Source organism: Panthera pardus, unplaced genomic scaffold (assembly GCF_024362965.1).
Source record: "Panthera pardus isolate Hobbes unplaced genomic scaffold, ASM2436296v1 HiC_scaffold_24, whole genome shotgun sequence".
NCBI classification, from domain to species: domain Eukaryota; kingdom Metazoa; phylum Chordata; class Mammalia; order Carnivora; family Felidae; genus Panthera; species Panthera pardus.
In genome coordinates this window covers 24,216,751-24,240,540 of record NW_026526810.1, presented here as the reverse complement: position 1 = coordinate 24,240,540, position 23,790 = coordinate 24,216,751, and the positions used below count along the sequence as shown (strand labels likewise).

General features: G+C 41.0%; 1 protein-coding gene across 5 annotated transcripts in view; it reads right to left on the bottom strand.

The window, feature by feature from the left end:
* Positions 1–23,790, bottom strand: part of EDC3 (enhancer of mRNA decapping 3) — a 60,308-nt gene that overhangs the window by 17,794 nt on the left and 18,724 nt on the right. For all 5 annotated transcript variants that reach the window (XR_002077869.2, XM_019441458.2, XM_019441457.2 and 2 more), the window contains exons 3-4: positions 20,833–21,152; positions 4,146–4,481 (exon numbers count right to left, since the gene is read on the bottom strand). Coding sequence is in view for 4 of the 5 variants with exons in the window: in XM_019441458.2 (XP_019297003.1) it covers positions 4,146–4,481; positions 20,833–21,152 (656 nt within the window). In the remaining variant the exon portion in view is untranslated. The remainder of the gene's footprint in view (positions 1–4,145; positions 4,482–20,832; positions 21,153–23,790) is intronic.

Sequence of the window (23,790 nt, the reverse complement as noted above, 5' to 3'; positions counted from 1 at the left end):
TCTTCTTCGAAGCCTTATCTCTCTCCTAACTAGTGTTCTTTGGGGACCGCTTACCACCGAACACAGAGAGCGCACACGCATCTCACACTATTTATAGCCAAACTTAACACACAAGTGTATGACTCCTGGATATCGTTATTTAGCAGGGTAAGTCCAAGTGGAGGAATATCTGACAATCTGTGACTGTTGGAAACAGCACTATCAAAGGACTCAAAAAGGCTTTCCAGAGAGAAAAGATTTGGGTTAAACAAAGAGCTAAATTTAGTTGCTTCCTGAACGTGTTTTCCCAATCAACAGACCTTTTAGAACACTGCCCCCATCACACACACACACACACACACACACACACACACACACACACACACACACACACAGTTGGCAGAGGATTGCCAAGAGGAGTGTAAGCAATGACAGCATAACGGCTTAGAAACAGTTGACACCACTTAGCATGCAGTTAGTGTGCTGGATACCAGCAGCAAGCTGTCAGAATCCCAAAACCCAAGCCATCACCAAATGGGTAGTAAACATGTTGTTGCTCTTTTGCTACCCTGGAGATTAGCAGAAAACAAGGTATTTGGGGTTCTAGGACACGAATGCTCAAAGGCTAGTTGGGGAGCCAGCCAAGTCACTCCCCACAGAGGCTGATCTAAGCTGGCCCATTCCTGAGGGAATACTAAAAAGAAACGACTGCAGTCTATTTTGCTATTACATGCCCTTCTCTTCTTATACTATATTCTTCCTTTTTAACGTATCCACGTTTGGAAGATAAAATGAAATATAACAGATAAGGTTTATAAGAGCCTTTATCTCTCTGGGTCTCAATGTCCTCATGTGTAACATGAGAAAATCATACTAAGTGATCAAGTAACTTAACACTAACATTTGATGGTCTTAGGTTATTCCCCCACCTATTCCAGATAGTCTGCCTTATTCTAACTGTAACATTTGCATAGTAAACCCAAGTGTAAAAGTGTCCCCAGCCATGCACTATCTGAATAACAGTAAAAACCTACTTTGAGGGGCGCCTGGGTGGCTCAGTCGGTTAGCGGCCGACTTCGGCTCAGGTCATGATCTCACGGTCCATGAGTTCAAGCCCCACGTCGGGCTCTGTGCTGACAGCTCAGAGCCTGGAGCCTGTTTCAGATTCTGTGTCTCCTTCTCTCTGACCCTCCCCCGTTCACGCTCTGTCTCTCTCTGTCTCAAAAATAAATAAAAAACGTTAAAAAAAAAAATTAAAAAAAAAAAAACCTACTTTGAGGCTTGTCTCTTGTTCCTGGAGCAGAGTTGAAAACCACCTGTAGGAGAAGCTGCTCTGCAAGGCAACAGCTTGCTTGCTCCACTTCAAGCATAGACCCTGCTTGGCAAAAGGGTTTCATTTGCATTCCTGATCACTATTGATGACAAAGAGGAAAACCAGATGGCATGAAGCTGCAGGGCCTCTCCTCCTCTCACTGTCATGCCTCAGTCAGGTACAACTGGTCACTATACACAAGCCGCCATACCGGAGTTCTTGGCTGAGGACCAGCTCATGGGGTTTGTAGTATGTTTGTTAATGGCAATTCTGGAAAAGTTTCACCTAAGAGAGGGAACTTTTTACTTCGGTCATTAAATTAAACTAGGTGCAAAAATCAAGTTAGGGAGGTGGAATGTATAGTAGGCAAAAACTCCCACCCCTCCCCTTTGCCTACTCTAGCAATGTTTTCTCAGGTTCTTTTTAGATCTGAGAATCTTTCCTGAGTCTATCATTCCCTCCCTTTTAGCCACTTCATTCCAAGGCAGTCTATATCTCCCCAAGCTCAGGGATTTCAGGGAAATGACATACCGCATGGCCCAATCACCTCAGCTCAGAGAGCCACCAGCAGAGGCAGCTTATTTTACAAAGGAGGGCAGTAAAAAAGGGGAGCCATAGGGGTAGATAAATAGCAGAATCTGTACTATCAGACCTGCTGGATGACAGCTGCCTTTGAAAAGTTTAAAATCTGGCAAATTAAGCCTGATTCTGAGCTAGGCTGTTTGCCTATGCATAGGTGGTAAAAATCAAAGGAGTTCAGCAAGTTACACTGTCAGTGCCACTTCGGGAAACTACCTTAGTAAAGAGGCATGCCCACCAGAATCTGCCAGTGACCGATGGAAAATAACTTGGTAATCTCTCTTAGCCTGAGAGTCGGCTTATTTTTTGTTTTCGCGTGGAAAGCACATGCAAATTTCTATACAGCAAACCAAATACATCAAAACCCTATTACTGTCTACAAAAAAGCCACACCACATCTGATTTTGCTCCAAATGTAATTAAGTCATCTCCATAATACTTCCTATAACTGCTACTACTGTTCTAGATTTATATTCCCTATATTCAAACCCTCAAACCAAAATGAATATTGTACTTAGTTCCTTCTCTACTTAATTAAAATGATTATGATTCCTCCTTTGTTCTTTAAGATCCTTCAGTAACAATGGTTTTCAAACTGTATTCCCAGAAGCCCAGATAATAATGTGGTTTGGGGTGGAAGGGACAGGGAGAGGGGTGAAGAAGACCACTTCTCCACAGCTGCATTTATCTGCCTCAAATGCCACGTTTGAAGAAAAGATCCTAATATTAAAAAAAAAAAAAAAAAAAAAGAGGAAATACAAATCAAAACCACACTGAGATATCACCTCACGCCAGAGTGGCTAAAATGAACAAATCAGGAGACTATAGATGTTAGAGAGGATGTGGAGAAACAGGAACCCTCTTGCCCTGTTGGTGGGAATGCAAACTGGTGCAGCCACTCTGGAAAACAGAGTGGAGGTTCCTCAAAAAATTAAAAATAGATCTACCCTATGACCCAGCAATAGCACTGCTAGGAATTTATCCAAGGGATACAGGAGTGCTGATGCATAGGGGCACTTGTACCCCCATGTTTATAGCAGCACTTTCAACAATAGCCAAATTATGGAAAGAGCCTAAATGTCCATCAACTGATGAATGGATAAAGAAGTTGTGGTTTATATACACAGTGGAATACTACTTGGCAATGGGAAAGCATGAAATATGGCCTTTTGTAGCAACGTGGATGGAACTGGAAAGTGTTTGCTAAGTGAAATAAGTCATACAGAGAAAGACAGATACCATATGTTTTCACTCTTATGTGGATCTTGAGAAACTTAACAGAAGACCATGGGGGAGGGGAAGGAGGCAAACCATAAGAGACCTTTAAAAAAAAACTGAGAAGGGGGGGTGGGAGGGAGGGGAAAGTGGGTGATGAACATTGAAGAGGGCACATGTTGGGATGAGCACTGGGTGTTGTATGGAAACCAATTTGACAATAAATTTCATATAAAAAAAAGAAACTTGGGGCACCTGGGTGGCTCAGTTGGATGAGCGTCTGACTTTAGCTCAAGTCATGATCTCAGTTTGTGAGTTCAAGCCCCGCGTCAGGCTCTGTGCTGACAGCTTGGAGCCTGGAGCCTGCTTGGGGTTCTGTGTCTCCTTCTCTGCTCCTCTCCCGCTCATGCTCGCTCTCAAAATAAAATAAACATTTAAAGAAAAGAAAAAGAAAAAGAAACTTAAAAACCACTGAGGTAATAGACTAGACTACCCAATATAGTGACCTAGGTGACTACCCAGGCACTAGTTGGTTACATGAGAATTAGGACTAGCCAAACTTCCAGATGACCAGGGCTCTAGGAGATAAGGACAGCATAGTAAACAAATGTAATTTATTAAAACCCTAACTTTAGCCAATGGTGTCAACCATCCATCTCCAACTGTTTTTTTACCCCAACAAACAACTAGTGAATCAGAGTTGAACCTCTGGTAAAATGTAAAGGCAGTGTAATAGGCAAGCCAAAGTGAAAAGTCAAAGATCTGATTAGTTGGCCCCTATGCCTTTAGTTGTTAATCACAACACACTAAATAAAGAGCAGACCAGGTTCTGTCAGATGTAGGATATAAATGGACATGAAATCAGCCCCCTACCCTATGCTGTGATAGGTAGGATGCTACATTAGCCACAATTCCCAAGAGACAATGATAATAAGCCAACCGCAAAGCCACTTTAGTTAATTCCTACTGCAAGCCTCTGATTCAGAATCTAGGTCATTGTGTTTCAGGCATAATGGAGAGGGAAGAGCAGCCGGTGGGAAGCGGACCTGGTGCGACTCACCAGTGCAGAACTCCTTGCTCACGTTGTGGGGCACAGTGATCCGCCGGTAGACAATGGGCTCCGACTCCAGGATGTTCTCATCGTGGCGGTACCGAGTAGGCCTTTCATTTGGGATGCCCCGGGAACGGGTACCAGTTCTCCTCTCGTAGGTATCAATCTCTTCAAACACAGCTGCCTTGTCAAAAAGGGCCAGGTTCCCTTCAAAATCAAAATCTGTGTCTGGGATCTCCTCGATATCATCCCCAAAGCACTCGTCATCTTTATTCTTCATTTGGCCATTCTTTAATCCACTTTTCTTTGGAGTTGCCTGATTTGGGTGTCTGCTACTAGATGACCCTGGAGGGAAAAACAGGGACTAAGGTCAGTATGCCGACAGTAAGTGCTCAGTGGAAGTGGAAAATACATTAGTGCTTTATGGAGAGTGTTACAGGAATCAAAGTGAAGATTGTAAAGAAAGGTAAGCTATTCCTAGATCGTATTAAGTAGCACAAACTACCACAAATCTCCTGGAATAATAGATTTCATATATTACCTAAGTAATAATAAATATAAAATAAGTACAACTCCTGGAAATCCTAACCAGTTCTACCCTTCACAAGGAAACTGGTAATGACAGAGGCTTTTTTTTTAACAACTGAATGTCCAAAAAGTGGAAGGGCGCAATCCCTATCAAAATAACACCAGCATTCTTCACAGAGCTAGAACAAACAATCCTAAAATTTGTATGGAACCAGAAAAGACCCCAAATAGCCAAAGCAATCTTGAAAAAGAAAAGCAAAGCTGGAGGCATCACAATCCCGGACTTCAAGCTAAATTACAAAGCTGTACTCATCAAGACAGTATGGTACTGGCACAAGAACAGACACTCAGATCAATGGAACAGAATAGAGAACCCAGAAATGGACCCACAAACGTATGACCAACTAATCTTTGACAAAGCAGGAAAGAATATCCAAAGGAATAAAGACAGTCTCCTCAGCAAATGGTGCTGGGAAAACTGGACAGCAACATGCAGAAAAATGAACCTGACCACTTTCTTACACCATACACAAAAATAAACTCAAAATGGATGAAAGACCTAAACGTAAGACAGGAAGCCATCAAAATCCTAGCAGCACTTCCAACAGATCCTAGAGGATCCATCAAAATCCCAGAGAAGAAAGCAGGCAAAAACCTCTTTGACCTCAGCCACAGCAACTTCTTACTCAACATGTCTCCAGAGGCAAGGGAAACAAAAGCAAAAATGTACTACTGGGACCTCATCAAAATAAAAAGCTTCTGCACAGAGAATGAAATAAGCAGCAAAACTAAAAGGCAACCTATGGAATGGGAGAAGAGATTTGCAAACAGCATATCAGATAAAGGGTTAGTATCCAAAATCTATAAAGAACTTACCAAACTCAACACCCAAAAAACAAATAATCCAGTGAAGAAATGGGCAGAAGACATGAACAGACACTTCTCCAAAGAAGACATCCACATGGCCAACCGACACATGAAAAAAATGCTCAACATCACTCATCAGGGAAATACAAATCAAAACCACAATGAGATATCACCTTACACCAGTCAGAATGGCTAACATTAACAACTCAGGCAACAACAGATGTTGGCAAGGATGTGGAGAAAAGAGGATCTCTTTTGTACTGCTGGTGGGAATGCAAACTGATGCAGCCACTCTGGAAAACAGTATGGAGTTTCCTCAAAAAATCAGAACTACAATATGACCCAGCAATTGCACTCACTACTAGGTATTTATCTAAGGGATACAAGTGTGCTGTTTCGAAGAGGCACATGCACCCCAACATTTATGGCAGCACTATCAACGATAGCCAAAGTATGGAAAGAGCCCAAATGCTCATCGATGGATGAATGGATAAAGAAGATGTGGTGCACACGCACGCACGCACGCACGCACGCACAGGGGAGTATTACTCAGCAGTCAAAAAGAATGGAATCTTGCCATTTGCAACTACGTGGGTGGAACTAGAGCATATTATGCTAACCGAAATTAGAGAAAGATAAATATAGGACTTCACTCATATGAGGACTTTAAGATACAAAACAGATGAACATAAGGGAAGGGAAGCAAAAATAATATAAAAACAGGGAGGGAGACAAAACATAAAAGACTCTTAAATATAGAGAATAAACAGAGGTTTGGGGGAGGGGTTGAGGGGGGATGGGCTAAATGGGTAAGGGGCATTAAGGAATCTACTCCTGAAATCACTGTTGCACTATATGTTAAGTTGGATGTAAATTAAAAAAATAAATTAATATCTGAAAAAAACAAAAAAAAAAATGAAAGTGGAAGGGCAAAGGTACAGCAGTCTCTTCCCACAGGTCTGAGTGGTTTGACCCCAAATGTCCAGGAGTAAAGAGAGAAATACCCCCAGAGTAAAAGAAGATCAACTCTTCATAACCTGAAGTTCACAAAAAAATACTACTCAACTGGCTCCGAATTCTATGCTTCCCAAGCAAACAACCTTCTAATTTTTAATGTGGTCTTAGCCTAGAACCCAGCAGGAGGGAATCTCTGGTTTAGAGAGATTCCAGATCTTGAGCCAGATATACATCTATCACTGTAAGTTGTTATTTTGACTTATAAACCTGTTTTTAGATCTCTTTTTTAATGTTTATTTATTTTTAAGAGAGAGAGAGAGAGAGAGAGTACGAGGAGAGGGACAGAGAGGGACAGAATCCAAAGCAGGCTCCAGGTTCTGAACTGTCAGCACAGAGCCTGACTTGGGGCTCAAACTCACAAGCGCGAGATCATGACCTGAGCCGAAGTTGGACACTTAACTGACTGAGCCACCCAGGCACCCCTAGATCTCTTAATGTGATCTTTTCTCAGAATTTAATACTTGTAGGGAAGCAATTTCTGAACCATCAACCGACAAGGATCATACTGACCTGATTCTACAGTGACCACACCAAGATGCACATCAACACCAGAACAGCAGACACTCTCTATCTGGCCACCACACATCAGTCAACTACTTTTCTAGCAGCCAAGACAGAAAATCCCACAGAATTCTCCAGACCATCCACTCCTAGAGAATCCTGAATTGAGTTTATATTCTGACCATCCTGAAAGGGTGGACCAGGCTAACGGTATGCCAAACTGAACCTCCAATGTGGTTTAAATAAATGTGATGTGCTTCCCTTTGAAAGATTGAGCTCTTTAATTACTGAAAATACTTAGAGGTTAGAATGATCACGAGCAAACTCCTTCACATACAGCATCCCAACTATACTGCTCTAACTTCTCACAGCAACTCCCTTCTACCCCATGGAGGAGCCAGGACACCTAGGCTCCAGCTGCAGTTCTCGTTAACATGTTACATAATCTCAATTTCCTTGTGTGTAAAATGCTCACTGTTTTATCCCCAGCAGAGTTCCTAGCACACAGCAGGCAGTCAATAAATATTTGTTTAACAAATTAATCAACATTGGCAAGATCAATTGCAATAATTATTCTGAAAGATGTGTACTGTGCAAATATAACTCGTGTCCCCAAGTCTTCCTATTGCCAAATATTGGTATAGAAAAGGGCTGAGCTGGAAGATGAGATTTAGGCCTCTGAAAATAACTAAGCTTGGCCAAAATTATAAAGGAGAGGAAGATCTAGCTGAGCCACCATCAACAGCTTGGATTATAAAACAATGACAAGATTGTCAAAATGTGGGTTAAGTTCTAGTTCCAGTAATCTGACAAAAACATTTAGTGAGAGCATGCTATGTGCCACAGCCAGGTAAATAACCAAGACATGCTACTCAAAAAGGAAGGAGGAGAGGGGTAGCCGGGTGGCTTAGTCAATTGAGCGTCCAACTCTGATTTCGGCTCAGGTCATGATCCCAGGGTTGTGGGACCAAGCCTTGTGTCAGGCTCCGTGCTGAGTGTGGAGCCTGCTTAAGATTCTCTCCCGGTCTGTGTCTGTCTGTCTCTCTCTCTCTCCCCCTCCATCTACCCCTCTCCTCCGCTTGCACTCTCTAAAATAAATAAATAAATTTTTAAAAATTTTAATAAAAAAATAAATTCTTAAAACTCTGGCAACAAGTTGCCATGAGACCTTTTCCCATGCAAAAACTGTAGGAAGCACAAATGTTCATTACTGGGGCAAGGGATTCTTGATTTCAGCTCAGGTCATGATCTCATGGTCGTGGAATTGAGCTCCTTCTGCTTGGGATTCTGTTTCTCTCTCCGCCCTTCCCCGCTTCGTGCTGTAACATAAATAAACTTTTTTTTTAAAGGAGGAGTGATATATAAGCAAACAACTAAAATACAACGTGGTAAGAATTATAACAGAAATTTATATAAAGTATCACAGAAATGTGGACGAAAAAAACAGAGCTGGATTAGGAATGGGAGTGCAGGCATGAAAATACAAGGTCAGGGTAACACCCTCAGCAATAGAAGCAGGCAGGGGAAGAACTAGAAAAAAGTCCAGTATACAGGACTAATGTTCTGCCTCAATATAAATCAAAGCATACTATTAGAAAACAGGTCTCTGGCCCTGTGGTCTTGGCATACCCAGGAGTGTAAAGAATGATCCACTGGGATGAAGGGAGAAGATATTTCATACTCTATTTTTTCTTTTAACTAAAAAGAATAAGAAATTAGGCTTTATGAATTTAATGTTCAGCTAGAAATTGGCACCCTTATGAGGTTTCATGACAGCCAATCACTGCCAGTACTTGAGATGTTGGAAGAAAGAGTGATGTTCCATAACAGGACGTGTATCCGTGCAAATGGACTTGCATCAATTTTTTTATGGTAAAATGTATGTTAACATAAAATTTACCATTTTAACAACTTTTAAGTATACAGTTCAATGGCATTAAGTACATTCACACTGTTGTGCAACTATATACATTTTTAGCTACTAAAGCATACTAAAATGAGTAAGTGGCTTAAAAAAGATTCCTATAAAGAAACTATGCATTAAAGATAATACTAATAATGCAATCATAAGTGAACAAAAGAATGGCAGAGCTAACACCTCTCTGATTCCTCTTACAGGCCTTCGTTAGCTAGAATGAAATTTTTAAAAAATTGATCAGATCTAAGAAGATGGTCTCCCAAATTCAAAAAAGTATCAAGGTTATTCCAAACATGAATCCATATGGACTATCATTGATTAACCTCACCCTAAGTGTACATTCTACATCAGGAGTCTGCAAACTGTTTGGCGCTCACCAAATTCAGCCCACTGCTGTTTCTGCAAATATGTTTTCTTGGAACACAGTCACACTCATTTGTTTACATACTGTCTAAGCCCACTTCTGTGCTGCAAAAGCAACGTTAAGTATTTGAGACCGAGACTTCATGACCGGCAAAGCCTAAAATATTTAACATCTGACCCCGTACAGGAAAAGTAGGCCTCTCAGAGAGAGGTATTCTTTCCAGTTTTGCCTTTTTTTCAGCTACTACCTTTCCAGCGATGAAAAAAATTTTTAATTTCTTAATTAACTGAACCCAGGACCGGCTCTTTGAACCTCTGTTTCATTCAAAGTGTTCAGGGTATCACTTATTAGTCTTTTAACTCCACACTCAGTCTCTGTGGTGTTGGGCTGGGACTCCACAACTGCATTTCTCCTCCCGTCAGGTCCCACTACCAGTAGTAGACATGTGAAGAGAGTGGAAGGAACAAGGAAGGAGCAGTGACACGGGACGGTCTCCTTCTTGTTCGCTTGCTGTTCACACCAGCATTGCCCTGGCAGTCGGTTCCGGTCTCCCGTTTTCCTTTCCGCCTCATGCAGACAGAACAAGCTTCAGTGCAGCTCCCTAGAACTAATGGCACCAGCTCTGAGAAGCCTCTTCTCTGAACTTCAAGTTTCTGATAACAGCAGCCTGTTCCCTGTTTCCCCTCCCTCAAGGTCTCTTTTTGCTTTTTTGGTCTTCTAACACCTACTTAACCAATTCTATTAAATTTCTTCTGAAATAACTAGTATGGTTACTATTTTCTTAAGTGGTATACCAAGATTTAAGAAAATGAGTGACTCACAGCTAATCACTCTGTTCTAACCAAGTATTGATGTTTAATAAGCAAAAAAGTTTTGAACCATTAATAAAATATTCCTTTAAAAATATTTCATGTTTATTTTATCCCTTGTAAATTGTAAAGGTAAAGAACTTTCTGAATTACAGACACACAGATATACACAGAAATAGTGCTTACAGCTCCAACCCTAAAATCTCAGACATGGGCCAAGATTAAACACAGACCAGTATAGATGTTAAAGGGCCCATCTTCTCCCAGTGGGGATGAAAATCTTAATTGACTTGAGCTCAAAGTAGACAAATAGAACAGACTAACCAGATTTGCTGTTGTCTCTCACCCAACAGAAAGCAGGTATCTAGAAACATTAATTCCCTTAAACAGATCAAGTGATCAAACCATAAAGCCAAACCCCTAATCACTGCTGCTACCAATGGGGAACAGCTTAGCTATAGACAAAGCAAAAACACAAAATTAGTAAGGTAAAATACTAAAGAAATAAAGTCAGCCAAGGTCCTATTGCTGCCCTGGATTCAGTCCTGGGAGCCAAGAGAAGATGCACCTGGGCTTCATCTCCTCAGAGGGACAACACTGATTTTTGTTTTTATAGCTTTACTGAGGTTTTATCAGTACACAAAAACCTGTACATACTTAATGTATACAATTTGATGAGTTTGGACATATGCAAACACTTGTAATACCACGACCACAATCAAGGTAATAAATATCTCCACCTCCCCACCACCTCCAAAAGAATCAATGACTCATAGTTATTCACTCTGTTGAAAAAGCAAATATTAATTTTTCAATAAGCAAAACATATTTTGAACCATTAAACCAAATTTAAACCAGTATTACTGTGAAAGTTTACTTTGTGTTTATCTAGTCCTTTTTAATTTGTTCCTCTGTTTCTCATATCTCATGTACATAGCATGTATGTATCGTAGAAAAAAACCCAATCAATTGGTGAGCCCATCAGGAGTTGTGTCACAGAAATGTTTACTTTTACAAAAGGAAGTAAAAGAAACCTAATGAATTAATAACATCAATATTAGGAGTCAAATACTTCATGCTTATTTTAAGGCACTATTTAGGCCAAAGCACAATTTCCCTGAAGCTGAATATAGTTTATCTGAAAGAAAGGAATCGGGGTGGTCTCCAGGAGTCTCTTCATGTCAGCCAACTGTACCTATAATCATACCACTGTTCACTGAACCCAAAACACACTTCACATTTCACCAGGACAGAATTCTGATCAGTATTTTTCTATATTCATTTTTAAAATTTTCATTAAGCATCTGCTATCCACTAGGATCTGTGTTAAGTGCTGGAGAGTCAACGGTGAACAATATCAATATAGCCCCTGTCCTCACCTAAAGTTACTCTCACCCCCCTTTACTACCATTCCCAATCGCTTCTGCAGACCCAACAGTCAAACTGCCTGTATCTTCCACCATGACACTTGCGATAGGCCCTTGCCAGAGGTAAGCAATTTTAGAGTTTTTTGCCCCGTAAGCAGATTCTGTTGTTGCCTATCTAATGTCCAGATCTCTTCCTCAGAACAATACCCATTTTTGTTCAGATAGATACCATACCCTCCTCTCAGGGGAGGGAACAGGTAAATTTCTAAATCAATCATGGTGGTTCTCATGCCAACAACTGATTTAAGCATGGGCACGTGAAGAATACTGGTCAAGAAGACAGAATGGGGTGAAAGGTGGAGAGTAGATCTTACAGCAGTTTCTGATAACAAGGTTTCCTCATTCCTGAAGAACTTTTGATTCTCAATCAGGGGCACTATTATGCCTCAGTGGGACATTTGACAATGTCTGGAGGCATTTTTGGTTGTTACAACTGGGGGTGGTTGGGAAATATTCCTGGCACCTAGAAGGTGGAGTCCAGGGATGCTGCTAAACGCTTGTCAACTTGCAGAACCTATGCAGCTGGCACCATCTTAGGCTTTGATACGCACATTATCTCAGCTATCTTCAGACAACCCAATTAACCTTAGCATTCTACCAATGAGGAAACTAAGGATGTTCCAAACCGGTACGTCTAAGTTAGGACTTGAACTCTGATCGGTCAGATTCCAAATTCCATGGTATTTGTGGAGACAAGAATAAGGAAACCATGTAACTCTGACAGACCTAGGCAAAGTGAAAAGAACTAGCAGAGGATCACGTCTAGAAAATGAGCATAGAAGGCAAAAGCAAAAAACCTATTCAGTACAGCACAATGGTAAAAAAGGAATTCAAAAGCAACAGGAAACAAGTATTCCTTTTTTAGAAGTAACTTTTTGTTAATATATGTTCTTAATAGTGCATAAAATATACAGAAAATTGCAAATATTCACTTAACTTTTTTAAAGTTTATTCTGGGGTGGGGGGAGAGAGGGAGAGGGAGGGAGGGAACACTCAGGGGAGGGGCAGAGAGAGAGGGAGGGAGGGAGGGAGGTAGGGGGAGGGAGAGGGAGAGGGAGAGGGAGAGGGAGAGGGAGAGGGAGAGGGAGAGGGAGAGGGAGAGGGAGAGGGAGAGGGAGAGGGAGAGGGAGAGGGAGAGGGAGAGGGAGAGAGAGAGAGAGAGAGAGAGAGAGAATCCCAAGCAGCCTCTGCAATGTCATCATGGGGGCCCGATGCAGGGCTCAAACTCATGAACCATGAGATCATGACCTGAGCTGAAGTTGGACGCTTAATTAACTAAGCCACCCAGGTGGCCCGAAAATTGCAGATATTCACTTAACATTTTGATATGTTCCCTTCTAGTCAAAAAATATGCATCCATCTTATAAAGTTTTGTACCTTGCTATCTTGCTTAGGAGCTTCTGTTTCATGAATGATTTCTCCAAATATCTTTTTATAAGATTTTTTTATAGGGGCTCCTGAGTGGCTCAGTCGGTTAAAGCTTCCAACTTCAGCTCAGGTCATGATCTCATGGTTTGTGAGTTTGGGCTGACAGCTCAGAGCCTGAAGCCTGCTTCAGATTCTGTCTCCCCCTCTCTCTGCCCCTCCCCCACTCACACGGTCTCTGTCTCTCAAAAATAAATAAAACATTAAAAAAAATTTTTTGAAGATTTTTTATAGACTATACCCTATTGATGTATACCATGCCTACTGATGAACTTTTAAGCTATTTCTCATTTTTACTGTTACAGACTCAGCCCAAACACACCATCTTGATGACTCCAACTGAAAGATCACCCCCATCTGACCACCTGCAGCAGTGTGGGTACCGTTCATCTAGCACTTGCCCCATACTACCTACTTTGTTCTGCAGTTATCTGTGTTTTTACTCTAACTCAAGGACAATGTAAGCAAACAGAGGGCAGAAATTTGTCATTCAGACCTGTCACCCAATTCTATGCCCTGTCTACCATAAATACACAAATCTCTGAATTCATAAAAACAACCATCTAAAAAAACAAAAAACACCCCATACAAACAACAAAAGAGTCTAAAGAAGTCACTAAAGAAAAGGCAACTTGAGATGAACTATGAGAAAGAAAGGTAGCTATCAAATCTTTGCGTGACTGAAAAAGACAGGAAGATGAAGCTGTCAACAATAATAAAAGAGGGGGTATGAGGCAAGGGCTTCAGAGGAAAGGAGTTCAGTCATGCCCAGTATGAACGGACAATGAACTATCCTGAATCTATCACAATGACAGATGAAGACAAGCAATTATCAGCTTGACAGAAGACAGGGCAAAAGCAGCAAAATAGGAAGCCACTTTGGGGTCAGCCTTAAGACTCTATAAACATCACTTGCAACCAAACCAGAGTTGTGTCTTCAGAAGGTATCAGGTATTTTCTCACACTCTGAATACAGAGCTTACATTCACTCATTTGACAAATATACACCAAGGATCAGCTATGTTCCAAACACTGCTAGGAAAGTAGACAGCAAAAAAGGTTTCCAAGAGGAAATACTGACATCGTAGGTCAGCAAGAAAAAGATAAGAGATTATAAAGTAAATGAAAAGCAAGCCAATACGCTCAGTTGTCTCTGATTCTTCCTTTTCCTCATACTTTAATACAAATATTGGGAAGTCCTGAGTGAATCAGCTGTCTCAATACTTGGCTTACTCAGCCCAAGTGCCTGGCTCTATGTTTAAAATGGCCTTTGGCAAATAATTAAAACGTGTTTGTTTGAAATATAATATATATAAAACTAAACAGCAAAGCTCTTGTTTAGAATTTAAGATAATAAAATATTGGGGGGGGAATAAAAAAATAAAATGGACTTTGGCCACTAGGAGAGAAAAGCGCTTCCCTTGGAAAAGATAAACAGTGCTTCACAGATTTCTTTACCTTTCAATTACAAAGGCCAAGTATGTGTTAAGACTAGAGGCTGGCCGCCTTCCTGTGCCATTTTGCTGCCAGCCTTTGGCACAAAAGCCCTTTGGCCAGGATAACTTACAACAAACCCATTGTTGTGTAACCCTCAGTGCCACTTATTTATTGGTTTTTGTCACACACACATTGTAAAAGGGAACTTTGTCCTGCACTTAGCACGCTAAAGGGCACCTGAAGGTCAATGGCAAATGTTTTAATGTCAGACTCAATGGGCTTCACGAAGAGATAACTGAGAGCATCTGGAACCTTCTTTTCAACTCCCCAACTTCTAGGCCTTGGTAATAATTCAACTTCTTGGGCTCCAGCACCAAGAAGGCACATCCAAGGAGGTTAAGAAGTTATAGTAGGACCTCGGATGGTGGGATCATTGGTAAAATGAACAGACCATACACAGACCTGTATCCTTGGCCAGTCTCAAATGGTTTCCCTCAGCCTCCGAGGACTAATATTCCATTCATCTACTTGACAAATATGGAGCCTGTCTGGGATTCTCTCTCCCTGCCACATACACACTTGCACTCTCTCTCTGTAAAAAAATATATAATTAATTAATTAACTTAGGACCGCCTGGATGGCTCAGTTGGTTGAGCATCTGACTCTTGATTTTGGCTCAAGTCACGATCTCCTGGTTCGTGAGATGGAGCCGCACGTCAGGCTCTTTGCTGGCAGCACAGAACCTGCTTGGGATTCCCCCCCACACACACACACACCCCTTCCCCACTCGCATGTGCACACATTCTTTCTCAAAATAAATAAACCTGTAAAAAAAGTAAATAAAATCTGCTTGTGCTAAATCTCTCACAAATGTTGGATTAGGTAACTATAACTAACAAATCCCTCAACAACTCATCACTAACCTTAACAGAATACTTAAAAACCAGAACTGAAGAGGGGTGCCTGAGTGGCTCAGTCAGTTAAGCATCTGACTTCAGCTCAGGTCATGATCTCATGGTTCGTCAGTTCAAGCCCCGTGTCGAGTTCTGTGCTGACAGCTCAGAGCCTGGAGCCTGCTTCAGACTCTGTGTATCCCACTCTTTCTCTGCCCCTCTACAACTAGCACTCCGTCTCTGTCTCTCAAAAATAAAATAAAAACGTTAAAAAAAAATTCTTAAATAAATTAATTTAAAAAAAACAGAACTGGAGATTATATTCCTATACTTTACCAATCTACTAGTTTCAACATCAATAGACATATACCAGGAAAATTTCTATTTACATATCTCTAATGAGAAAAATACTTAATCTCTATTTCTTTATCAATGAAAAAAACAATGATAATCTACATTACAACTGCAGTGGGAAGAAACCAATCTATTTTCTTGGAATCCTTAAAATCCTCTGGCAGACCTTTCTACTCATCTTACAGCATTCACTAAACAAATAAATAAATGCAACTCAGTTAAGCATCTGACTTCAGCTCAGGTTATGATCTCACGGTTCGTGAGTTCGAGCCCCACGTCAGGCTCTGTGCTGACAGCTCAGAGCCTGGAGCCTGCTTCGGATTCTGTTGTCTCCCTCTCTCTCTGCCCCTCCCCCGCTTGCACTCTGCCTCTCAAAAATAAACATTAAAGAAAAATAATAAAAACAAATAAATGCAACTCTACCTATCACAAACCAATTCCAAGCCACATCTCATCATCAAATTCCCAGGTCACAGACATTTTCCAAACTAATCTGGATTCAGAAGAAGTTCTCTGAAAGAGGATAACTTTTTTTTTTTTTTTTTTTTTTTTTTTTGCCATGATCCCTTTACCCTATTTATGTGCACTTAATAGTCTAGGGAACAGACTAAACAGCAAAAGCAGAAGCATCATCCACCAGGGGATACTTTTTGAGAGTGACCCAACTTTTTTACCAGAGTGACTTGTTAAAGATCAAATAAATTACTTGCTTGACGTTAACTGCACTCTTTCAAGAGAGTTGCTATAATTGTTGGTAAGGGGAAAACAATTCGATAGCCTTACCATAACATCCAGCAATCATACTCCTAGGTATTTACCCAACTGATCTGAAAACTATGTCCACATAAAACCTGCACACAAATGTTTCTAGCAAGTTTTGTTCATAATCATCAAAAGCTGGAATCAGCCAAGATGCCCTTCAATAAGTAAACGGACAAACTTTGATACATCCATACAATGAAATATTATTCAGCAATAAAAGGAAATGAGCTATCGACCCACAAAGACATGAATGATTTTTTTTTTTTTAGTTTGAGGGAGAGAGAGTGCGAGTGGGAGAGTGGGGCAGAGGGAATCTTAAGCAGGCTCCATCCTCAATGTGGAGCCCAACACAGGCAGGGCTCAATCCCACGACTCTATCAAGATTCAGACACTCTGGGAATGCAAGCTGGTGCAGCCACTCTGGAAAACAGTATGGAGGTGCCTCAAAAAACTAAAAATAGAACTACCCTACGACCCAGCAATTGCACTACTAGGCATTCATCCATGGGATACAGGTGTGCTGTTTCGAAGGGACACATGCACCCCCATGTTTATAGCAGCACTATCAGCAATAGCCAAAGTATGGAAAGAGCCCAAATGTCCATTGATGGATGAATGGATAAAGAAGATGTGGTATATATATACAATGGAGTATTACTCGGCAGTCAAAAAGAATGAAATCTTGCCATTTGCAACTACGTAGATGGAACTGGAGGGTATTATGCTAAGTGAAATTAGTCAGACAAAGACAAAAATCATATGACTTCACTCATATGAGGACTTTAAGAGACAAAACAGATGAACATAAGGAAAGGGAAACAAAAATAATATAAAAACAGGGAGGGGGACAAAACAGAAGAGACTCATAAATATGGAGAACAAACTGAGGGTTACTGGAGGGGTTGTGGAAGGGGGGATGGGCTAAATGGGTAAGCAGCATTAAGGAATCTACTCCTGAAATCATTGTTTCACTATATGCTAACTAATTTGGATGTAAATTTTAAAAAATAAAAAATAAAATTAAAAAAAAAAATGATTCGGACACTCAACGGACTGAGCCACCCAGACACCCCAACATGAATGAATGAATCTTAAATGCACTTTAAGTGAAAGAAGCCTGTCTCAAAAGGCTACCTACCGTGTGATTTTAATTATGTCATATTCTGGGAAAGGTGAAACCTACAAAGATGGTGAAAAGATCAGTACTTGCTGAGGCAGGGGAGAGGTCATGGAGGAAAAAGTGGAAAGACTAAATTGGTGAAACAAGGGATTCTGTATAATACTGTAATGATGGATACAAGGCACTGCAGGTTAAAACTCAGAACCTTAGAGCACAAAGAATAAGCCTTAAAATACGCAAATTTTTAAAAATTCATTGAGGTGGGAGGATCCCAGAATGGGAGGCAGAATGTGACAAAACAATCTGTTACAAATGCATAAAACAAGTCAATGAAGGGAGTGTGGTACAGGTTAGTAATTCCGATAGTGCTATACCTGTGCACTGGAACTGAATGATTTAAGCCCATGGACAACAGATGGTAGGACACCAGTCTTTCACTGTTAGAGTGAAAGGTGACAGATGAGAAAATAGAGGTGGCTAGAGTGACGCAGGTAGTAATGGATTCAAGCTGGAGACATCAGTATGAACTCATGCTTAGCTTCATACAGTACAGAAGATTACGTATAAAAATAGTATACATGTATATACACTGGTCAAGTATACATATATCTATTTCCCTGCTCTGTCAGCCAAAAAGAGGGGCACCTGGGTGGCTCAGTCTGTTGGACGGCCAGCTTCAGCCCAGGTCATGATCTCGCAGTCAGTGAGTTGTTCAAGCACCACATCAGGCTCTGTGCTGACAGCTTGGAGCCTGCTTCAGATTCTGTGTCTCCTTCTCTCTCTGCCCCTCGCCTGCTCACACTCTGTCTCTCTCAAAAAATAAACATTAAAAAAAAAATTTTTTTTTTTAAAGGCAACACCCAGCAGCAATGAACATAGCTAGCACCCAGGTAATGGCTTATAATACCACTCTCCAATAAAATAAACAGGGATCCTTGGAGACATGGCTGATTCTAGGGGTAAGGCAAAAAATACAGAAGAAAATGTGGCTCCTGGGTGGCTCAATTGGTTGAGCGTCCGACTCTCAATTTTGGCTCAGGTCATGATTACAGGGTTGTGGGAGCGAGTCTTGCATCAGGCTCTGCACTACGTGTGGAGCCTGCTTAAGACTCTCTCTCCCCCTCCCCTCTGCCCCTGTCCCACCTTCATGCTTGCACTCTCTCTCTAAAATAAACATTTATAACAAAAAGTGATTAGAAGATAAACCTGGAGCATCTTGTAGGGCCAGAAAGTAAAGAAGTACAGGGGAAAAAAACCTATCCACAATAATGGGGGAAATGTCCAAGGAAAACAGGAGCTAACCAAAACAGCTCCCAGTGGCCAATGCCAAGCACTAAAATAAAGCAGTGATGAATTATAACCTAAAGTGTAAGATAAATACTTACAAGTCCATACTGATAAAAATAAATAACTGAATAAACATGGGAGAAGAGACAAATCTCCGGTGCAGAAGAATTCCAAGCAATGTATACAGATACTCTGCATAACTTTCTACTTAGAGGTGTGGGCTGCACACTGACTTCCTTCCAATATAGGAGGAGTGGGGAGAACTCTACAGAAAAATGTGACATACACACTTCCCTCAGCCAGGTGATCAAGGTCAACATCAAGTCATAAACCATGTTCACAGTACATACCCTTGATATGAAGTGATGAAAATAACTTTTATCACTGTAGTCTTCCACCCTAAACACATAACCCCAATCTAATCACAAGAGAAACATCAAATCCCAATTGAGAATATTCTACAAAATACCTGACCAGTACTCGTCAAAATACTCTAGGCCACCAAAACCAATGAAACTCTGAGAAACTGTCAGATGTAAGAGGAAACATGACTATTAAATGTAATGTGGTATGCTGGATGAGCGTCTGTAACATGGACATTAGGTAAAAACTAAGGTAATCTGAAGAAAATACTTTACTTAATAATAATGTATCAATATTGGTTCATTAACTGTAACAAATTTACCTTAGTAAGATGTTAATAATCAGAGAAAAAAATACTAGGAAAAATGCTAATGAAGGTTATCTCTAAGCACATGAGATTATAAGCTGCTTGACTACATGAACTTTAAACAAACAAGTCAGTGTTTTCAGTAAAGAAAAAAGGGCTTTAAGTGAGAATAAAGCAAAGCAGAGAAGGTTAAAGTCTAAATGAAAATAGTAAATTTCCTATCCAAGCATTCTTTAGTTTTTCAAAAGATGTGGAAGTAACAATTCAATTTTAGTCTCAGGTTTTCACTGTCAATTCAGACAGTTACTTAAGCAGTGAAGGAATGAGTCCTGAAATACATTTTTTTAAGTTCCAAAATTTCAAGAGTTTATTCATGAAATCAGGGCATTTTCAAATGTAAAAATGTTGGCCCCTAACACAGATGCCACACAGATTCTGGTGAATCTGTTATAATTCATTTTTATAACATTATTCTAGTGAATGCATTAAAAAGCATACCAGATTCTAGTGAATTAATTACAGTTCCATAGTGAGTACATGGCATTCAACAATTTGTTAGTGCCAAACACAACTAGGCTATCAACACACCAGTGCATATTTTCCTTTATGTGTTAGTAAGGACAGTGAATATAGCAAATTTAAAATTGTAGTCTGTCGGAAGGGGTGCCTGGGTGGCTCAGTCGGTGGAGCATCTGATTTCTGCTCAAGTCATGATCTCATAGTTCATGGGTTCGAGCCCCACGTCAGGCTCTGCACTGACAGTGAGGAGCCCGCCTGGGATTCTCACTCTTTCCTCTCTGTCTCTGCCCCTCCTCCACTCACACTTTTTTCTCTCAAAATAAAAAAAATAAAAAAAAATTGTAGTCTGTCAGAGACCGTCCGATCACAGACATGTATAAGCCAATCCCTTCCTTTCCTCTGAGGATGGGAGCCAAATCACAAGTTAGCCAAGAATTTCCTGGAACAGTCAAGTGTAGACTCAACTCAGACATCACCACCACCATCTGTTACCAGATTGAAGACAATAATCGCTTTCGTCCACATGAACTCCAGGCAGGTTACTGACTTTTCTTGAAGGAAGTTAAGTGGGGGAGAGGGTAAGGAGCTGGTATGAGTCTCTAACAGCTTATTTTCTCTCCCTTAATCTCCTGAAGGGGTAGACCTACAATAAGAGAATCATGCTGTATTTTTGAGAAGCTTTACCAGCATCCCTTTTCACTAGGGTAACAAAGAATTTGTTTACAGAACAGCAGTGGATAAAACCTTATAGCCCTGAAACACAAGGGTAAGAAGAAACATCAACTTGATCCAACTTACAAGAGTTGTGCCGACGACGGAAACTTTTGGACTGACTCAAGGATTCCGTGTGCCTGTCCACATAGCTCTTTGAGCACTGCTGCTGCTGTGGGGAAACGGCAACATCTTGGCTCTTCACATCTGTCCTCTTAGGGATATTCTGAGGGGCACTGCTGGAAGAGGTTGGCTTCTTCACCAGCTTGCCTGTGCCATTCTGATTGATACCCACTTGGTACCCAACACCAGAGGGGCCTAATTCTGTCTGATGAAGGTCTCCAAAATGTTGATTTTCTCCAGGACCTGGTATCTCCAGAATTTTTAATTCTGTAATGTCACCTGCCCTGAAATACACAAAAGAGTCCAAGTCTCAAAACTAATAGTGCCATACTCATGTTCATAGCAGTATTCTTCCCAAGAGCCAAAGGGTAGAAACCCGAGTGTCCACTGTAAGATGAACAGATAAACAAAATATGGTACAGACTTACAGTGAAATACTTACTAGGCCTTTAAAAATTTTTTTTAATGTTTGTTTTTTGAGAGAGAGGAAGGCAGAGTGTAAGTTGAGGAGGGACAGAGAGAGAGGGAGACACAGAATCCGAAGCAGGCTCCAGGCTCTGAGTGTCGGCACAGAGCCCAAAAAGGGGCTTGAACTCACAGACCGTGAGATCATGACCTGAGCTGATGTTGGACACTTAACTGACTGAGCCACCCAGGCACCCCACCAGGCCTTTAAAAGGAGGGAAATTCTGACACATGGTACACCATGGATGAACTTTGAAGACAGTATGCTAATAAGTAAAATAAGCTATCACAAAAGGACAATTATTAAATGATTCTACTTATATGAGATATTTAGAATAGTCCCATTCATAGAAAAAGAAGGTAAAAAATTGGTTACCAGGGCTGGAGGAAAAGGAGATTGGAGAGTTAGTGTTTACAGGGTATGAAGTTTCACTGTGGGGTGATGGGAAAGTTCTGGAGATGGATAGTAGTGACAGGAGGCAAAGCTGTGGAGGTAATGGGGACCAGATCATACTCATATTACATTTTTCTAGTGGCTGTAGGGAAGGTGGAAAAGCTAGCGGGAAGAACACTGAGTGAGGAGATCAAGCAAGAAATAGAGGCAACGAACAGGGCAAGTGACAATGCAAATGGAGAGGGGAGGATGAAACCAAGAGACATTTGGACTCCATAGGGTTTGGTGACTAAGCATGAGGATCAAAGAGAAAGAATTTACAATGATTCCTAAGTTTCTAACTTGGAAAGGTATAATTAGTTACCGATTAAGGGTAGACCTTTGAAAGAAGAAACCTACAGATAACATGATGAGTTCAGCTTTGAAAATCTTAAATTTAAGATATTTTGTGGGAGCAGGGCGCCTGGGTGGCTCAGTCAGTTAAGCGTCTGACTTCAGTTCAGGTCACAATCTCACAATTCATGGGTTCGAGCCACATGTGAAGCTTCATGCTGGCAGTGCAGAGCCTGCTTTGGTTTTCTTTCTCTCTCCCTCTTTCTCTACCCCTTCCCCACTCACGCTTTCTCTCTCAAAATAAATAAATTAAAAAAAAAAAAAAAGAATATGTGAGCAAATTTCACATATTCATTAAAAAAAAAAAAAAAGATATTCTGTGCAAGGGGTGCCTGACTGGCTCAGTTGAAAGAGCATCCGACTCTTGATCTCAGGGTCCAGCCCTACACCGCGTGTAAAAACAGAAAGATATTTTGTGGGACATCCACCTGGAAATGACCAATAAACAAAATAAGTGTCAGGAGTTCAGATAATGGGTCTAAATTAAAGATCTGGGGTCTCAATGTGTACGAGGGTACACATGAAGTGGTCGAGAGAGATTACAGACAAAGAAAAGAATCAAAGACAGAACTTTGAGTAAATCAATCTTAAGTGAGTAGAAGAGGGGCGCCCGGGTGGCTCAGTCAGTTAAGCATCCAACTTCGGCTCAGGTCACGATCTCACAGTTAGTGAGTTCAAGCTCCTCATAGGGCTCTCTGCTGTCAGCACAGAGCCCACTTTGGATCCTCTGTCTCCTTCTCTTTCTGCCTCTCCCCCACTCACATACTGTTTCTCAAAAATAAACAAACATTAAAAAAAAAGTAGAAGAAAAGGAACGTGGTGTCGGGGATGTAAAGGAATGGAAGAATACATGGAAAGAAAACCCAAAGGAGTGACAGAGGAACTAAAAGACAATACTTCAACAGGCGGCATCTGAGTTAACGTTAGAATGAAGACACTGCTGCAGAATTTGGCAATTAGTTCATTTGTAACATTGAACTAGCGAGAGCTAGTTTAGCAAGACGGTAAAATTAGAAAAAAAGACAATGGTGGGGAAAAGAAGAACTAGAGAATGAGGCCACAAAGGGAATGAAAACAGACTATTTTGCTCTGAAAAGAACCGTGGGTATAAAGAGAAAGGAAAGGACGGGCAATACCTAATGGCATATGCAAGCTGTGGGTGGACGTGGGTGTTGGAGGGTGTGAACTGTGGGGGAAGGCTGGGAATGTTGGAATGCAAAGAGGAGAAAGACAGTATAGAGGCTGATAATGAAGACACAAAAGACATGGAGTAGGGTGTCAAAGGAGACAGAAAAGGATAGTATGTGAAGCGTACAGGACAAGGGTAGCCCTGAACACACAGGGTATGTCTTCTATTGAGATTTTAGAAGGGGTTAGAAATAAGAATTGAATACTCCTAAAGATTATGTGAAGGTACTTTTTAGAGAGTCGAGGAAGCTCTCGTATGACCGTTCTGTTGTTGCTCTAACCTAAGAAAGGGAGGCTGTATGACAAACTGGTGAAAAGAGGGATGTGAAGACAACTGAACTTGCAGACAACTGAACTTGAGATCAGTTAAGCATCTGACTCATGGTCAGTTAAGCATCTGACTCATGGTTTTGGCTCAGGTCATGATTTCATGATTCATGAGATCAAGCACTGTGTTGGGCTCTGCATTAACAGCTTGATCC